General features: G+C 32.3%; 1 protein-coding gene across 1 annotated transcript; it reads left to right on the plus strand.

The window, feature by feature from the left end:
- The first annotated feature begins 622 nt into the window (after positions 1 to 622).
- On the plus strand, positions 623 to 1523 carry LOC107794942 (uncharacterized). The gene has a single exon (XM_016617503.2). The coding sequence runs from the start codon at positions 760 to 762 to the stop codon at positions 1366 to 1368; it is 609 nt and encodes a 202-aa protein (XP_016472989.1). The 5' UTR covers positions 623 to 759; the 3' UTR covers positions 1369 to 1523.
- Positions 1524 to 5894: the final 4371 nt, after the last annotated feature.

Raw genomic sequence — 5894 nt, forward strand, 5'->3', positions numbered from 1 at the left:
TAATGATTAACAAAAAAGAAAATATCTATTAATTGATCTTGACAAAGATTTTTGTATTTCTAACGAAAGCTTGAATATGATAAATTAACATATATATTTTTAACAAATATTAAAAGTAAAAAACTAAGAGGTATTATGATATTTTTGTTAAGTAACTTTAATTATATACGTGCAAGATTTAATTCTCTTATGTATTTTATCTTCTTCTTTCCATAACTGAAGTCTTTCGCAATCTTTAGAATTAATAAAAAGCATGAATACATATAGTAAAAGTGTAAAGAAAATTTCAGCCAAAAAATTAAAAAAATTAAAACTAACAAAATAAAGAAAAAAAAACTTATGCGGAGCGGGGCATTGCGGGTGTGGATGCGAGATGGGTGAATACTAGTACAACTGCTATGCTGGTTAAGAGAAAATCCGTCCAGCACCCGCACCGCATCACTCGTCATCTACGCATAATTGTTCAAATTCTTATCACTAATATTTGAATGATTAAAGTATAAACCAAAGGATGGCTTCACTAATCTCGTTAGTCATTCCACGTCATTTTTCCAATCCCTTTTATTCCATGTGGCATCCCCCATAGCCGCGGCGCACCTGCCTATAAAAATCACTCACATTAAATTAAACTCGACATCCCACTCTCCAAACTCCTCGTTTCTCTCTCTCTCTATATAAATAAAGATATCTGTGCACACTGAAAAATGTTTTCCATTTAAGCTCACTCTTCTCTAGAACAGTCTAAGCTCTCTATACCTAATGGAAAAAGCTAACCGGAAAACACATGGGAGTACTGATCCCGGCGCCGAACACACTACCACCGGTAAACGAGCTAAAATGCAAAATGACGATGAAGAAGAAGAAGAAGGCGATATGATGGCTTGGTTAAGCTTGGACGACGAGAAAATGACTGAGCTTTCCAATGTACTGGACCCTGATACTGCGTCGTTTCAGCAGTCGTTCAGAGTGAGGTTCATTGAAAACCCGTACATCCCGCCGGTGATCGTACAGTCCTCGTCGGGTTATATTACTATAAACGGCAACGAGGAGTCATGTGGCTCGTCATTTTCCGACTTGGACTCGTCGGCCATGGCGAGTGTAGATAGGGGGAGCTTGAATGGGATTTTATTCGAGGCGATTAAAGGAAAAGGTGTCGCGTGGGGTTCAGACGCCGATGAGGCAGGTGGATGGATGGAAGAAAATGGTGATGACGTGGCGTCGTGGAGTTGGGGTAAACAAATGGACGATGAGGATTTGTTTGGTTGTTATGGCGGTGAAAAGATGGACGATGATGATGATGAAGCTAGCTGCGGTAAGTTTCTGGGGGAAGACTTGTTTGGAAATTGGGACACTGTAGAAAATTGGTGAAAATTATTTTGGGGGGATTTTGTAATTACTTAAAACTTATAGGACGATGGTGAAAAAACCAGTTTTGGGGTTGGGGCTTTACAAATGCTAATATTAGATATATTTGTTGGTACTTCTTTTCTAAATGAATATGGAAGAGTTGTGCTTTTCTGTTCTTTTCCGTATTAGGAATTTCTACTTTTTCTGCTTTTTATTTTTAGTTTTTTGTCATCTTCTTTTATCGCCCTAATTTCTACTTTAGTATTATTTTTATAACATATACAATCTAAAAATCAAAATTTTAGTTTTGTATACCCTTTTTAAAATAGTTCTATATCATCAACCTCTAGTTTTATTAAGTTAATAAACAAAAAATTAATTACCAAAAAAATAAAATTAAGTTAATAACCAGTATGCGTACAAGAACTATGACTATGCTGAAGTAGTTATAGTCATCAAGTAATACTTTTCCAATATAGTGGTCAATATATTGAATGGACCACGTTATTTGGCAGGGACATATAAACGTAGAGCACGTTTTTTTTTACATGTCACTTTCAACTCAAACTATATAGTTAAATACTTTAATTTATGAATTGATGTTGAATTCACGTCTGTGTGCACCAAACAGTTTTGGAGTTGTGAGGTTCCACAATTACTACAACAATAACTATAACACATTCAATGTTATCCCATAAAGGACAAGAGGCGGAGTCAGAATTTCAACCTTATGAGTTTTGGATTTTGGGACCATGATTTCAAGTGTTAATGACTGAGTTTTAGATTTAATATTTATACATATTTCATAAATTCAGAACACTAAATACACTGTTTAAGCAAAAATTACTGGGTTCGGCCGAACCGTAGGTCGGTTTATGCCTCCGCCCCTGTAAAGGACAGCTCGATGGACAAGGTATTTTGTGTCCCTGTAGGGTCCGGGGAAGACCAGACCCCAAGGGATGTGACGTAAACAACCTATCCAAATACAAACATTAGTGGTTGCTTCCACATTTCAAAGCCGTGACCCATAGATTACACGAAGGCAACTTTACCATTGATCTAGGGCTCCCCTTCAGGTTCCATATTTTCCAACTTATTAAAATCTTGTAGTTATCCTTATTTTGTGGGTGCGTAAAATTACTGTTTTCTAACTACAAACGAGTATGGGTGAGCATCGGTCGGTTCTGTTGGGTTGTGAATGTTATTGGTTCAGCATATTGATTTATAGATATGCTACACAGATAATCGAACTGATAAGATAATGATTATCGGGTATCGGTTATCGATCCTTATCAGTCCGATCATCAGTTTACCCGATAAAGAATCAAAACGTCCAAAAAAATCATGTTTTTATTATAGAAATCGTAATGATATTGTCAAAACAAGGAACTAATTTTTTTTGTTCTTAAGAAAGGATTAAATTTCAACTTTAAAAAAGAAAACTTTCTTTGGATTTAAAAATCCTAATGAATTATTTCAATTTTCAAAGTTATAAGTTAGTAGGAGTAAGGAATAATTTAATCTTACTATTCCCTCTGGTTCACAATAAGTGACCAATTTCCTTTTAGCACGCCCATTAAGAAAATGCTAAATCCTATACAAAAATACTTAGTATGACTAAACTATATTAAATATTGGTCACATAGTTATACTGAGGAGTGAATTTTTTTTAGGGATATGCACATAAGGGTAAAAGAGTAAAAACAAATTGAATTTTTTTTTATTACCTAACTGGACACTTATTTTGAACCAAAATGAAAAAGTAAGCTGGTCACTTATTGTGAACCGGAGGGAGTAATTATCACTTTGGGGGGGGGGGGGGCATAATTCACAGAAAAATAATAAAATTCTAATCTTGTAAATGCTAAAGAATCAGTGCAAAAAAATTAAATAGAAAAAAAACAATCTGAACAATTAATTTTTAAAGTTTAAAACTAAAATCTTAACTGAAGAATTAAGATGAAAAATTCAGAAAAGTTTAATACTTACTCTAAAGATTAAGGTCTGAAGATGAAAAATAATTGCTGAGAGAATTGAGAGAATGAGAGAATAAATCCATAAGGTGGTTTTATATACTTAATGGGTAAAATTATAATTTTGATATAGCTTATTAGGTTATTGGTTAAACCGTTATTAAAATTGGATAAAATCGAGGCCCGAATCGATAACCTAGTAATCAAATAACATTAAACTATTACTGAGTTATTTAACCAATGACCCAATATCGATAACCCAAGATTATTTTATCGGTTCGAACTATCGGTTATACCCAATATATGCCCCGCCTTCAAACGAGTTCGTGGTCTATTTGAAAATTGGGTAGCTGCAGCAATAGGAGAACATAGTGTTGTTTGACAAGAGAAACCAAGGATTGAGGTTTTTAACTAACCAAATTAGGTGTGTGAAAATTCTATCTTAACTATAGATAAGTCAAGTCTATTTAAAATTCGGGTCGCTATTTTAATTAAGTGATTATAGATGTGATACTTTTCAAAATAGAAACCAAGAAATGTGGCCTTTAACTAACCAAATCAACCCCTTTCGGCAAGAAAGCAGGCGTACATGAAAGAGATTAAAAGATGAAATCATGAAAAGCTGATTATCAAGACCATTAGAAATAATCATAAGCCTTTATAAAAAATTACCCTTCCCCAGAAATGTCAAAGTTTGAAGTATTATGAAAGCAAAATCTATTTTGTATGTAAATTTAGACATTACTTTCTTCGTTTTTACAACTAAAAATTTATATACAAGTTATTAAACCAATATTTTTAGAAAATAGAAAAACATATTTGGACAAGTCTGGGTGTTTATAAGACTTCCACAAATTTTACGTGTGTCATTTGACTAAAAGGGACAAGTTCAGGGGTAATTATATAACACTCTCTTAAATTTAGGTAATTATTATGTACATTTAAACAAAAGGGGATAAGTTGGGTCTAAACTCTTTCTGATACGAGGACTGGGCAATCTCCATTTTCAAATAGTTAATTGGGCAGAATAAGACCTCCTGATGAATTGGAAGTGCACACGTGTAGTCATTTTTAGGGATGCTATTTAGAAATTAGTCAGTACTTATTTTATTTTGAATTTTTAAACAAAAAATTCTAATTTTAGGACAATTCAGAACATTTTGTTCTAAAATTTGAATTGAAAAACTGAAATTCAGAGTGCACTGACTAATTCTTAAATAGCAGTCCTTTAGAGTGACTACCTGGTGTCATTTCTACTGAATTTGATTAAATTTCGTTCCTATACCATATAGGAAACCTTATTACCAAATATGTTCATAGTTTGCATATTACCTTCATGCTAATAGTATTTCTACATAATATATACAATGCATTAAATAAGGAATCATTATAGCTGTAAGATTCTTTATTTAGGCGCGCTAAAAAGGGGAATTAAATATTTTTCAGATCTTTCAATGCAATCACGCACAGTAATCACTATCGTCGACTTCGTTACAAAATTTCCGTACTCTGTTTTTTTGCGATAAACTTTGTTTCAATATTTTCTCTGATTTCACAAATCAAAATCGAAAAAATCTTCTACAATTCTTCTACAACAAAAGCAATTATGGCGAAAATACAAAGCAAAGGAAAAGAGAGCAGCAATTCTACCATTGACAGCCATTAAAAAACTTTGAAGCTTTGAATTCAAATTTGGGTTTTAAAAAATCATTATTTGTTTGGATTGGGTGTTGTTGAAAATAATTGGGAATACGGTTTGGAGTTTATATCTCAATTTTGAGAGGTTTTGGTGAAGATTAGACTTGGTTTTGACTGGATTTCAGATTGAAACTCGAAGAAGAAGAAGAAGAAGACATGACATACATTATATTGCAGAAATTGTAGAAAAATTGTAGACAGTTTATTTATTTTCCTTTTATTCATTTACCTATTGTATGAAAGTTGAACAACATTGTATAAAAATTGTATTTAAGTGGACGATTTAGTACTGTTTTGGACAAAAATATGTATAAAAAATGTAAAACATACATTTCAGGGGAAACATGTCGAGTTTAAATATGTACCCAGTTTGTAGATATTTTGTAGATAAATTGTAGATTATTTGTATTCTGATTGTAGATGCTTTATTTTCTGTTTTCACAAATAAAAACGACTAAAACTTCTACAAATCTTCTGAAAACCGCAATTATGTCAAAAATCTCAATTATGCTATAATTGAATGGGAATTGGGATATTAAAATTCAATGTACGAAGTTTGTAGATATTTTGTAGATAAATTGTAGATTATTTGTATTCTGATTGTAGATGCTTTGTTTTCTGTTTTCACAAATCAAAAACGACTAAAACTTCTACAAATCTTCTGCAAAAAATGCAATTATGTCGAAAATCCCAATTATGCTACAATTGAATGGGAATTGGGATATTAAAATTCAATGTACCCAGTTTTCAGATATTTTGTAGATAAATTGTAGATTATTTATACTCTGATTGTAGATGCTTTGTTTTCTGTTTTCACAAATCAAAAACGATTAAACTTCTACAAATCTTCTGTAAAAAACGCAATTATGTCGAAAA

This window comes from Nicotiana tabacum, chromosome 10, assembly GCF_000715075.1.
Source record: "Nicotiana tabacum cultivar K326 chromosome 10, ASM71507v2, whole genome shotgun sequence".
In the NCBI taxonomy this organism is placed as follows: domain Eukaryota; kingdom Viridiplantae; phylum Streptophyta; class Magnoliopsida; order Solanales; family Solanaceae; genus Nicotiana; species Nicotiana tabacum.

What these genes read in the sequence shown, in the direction of transcription:
- LOC107794942 (XM_016617503.2), top strand. Translation starts at nt 760, where the DNA reads ATGGAAAAAGCTAACCGGAAAACACATGGGAGTACTGATCCCGGCGCC.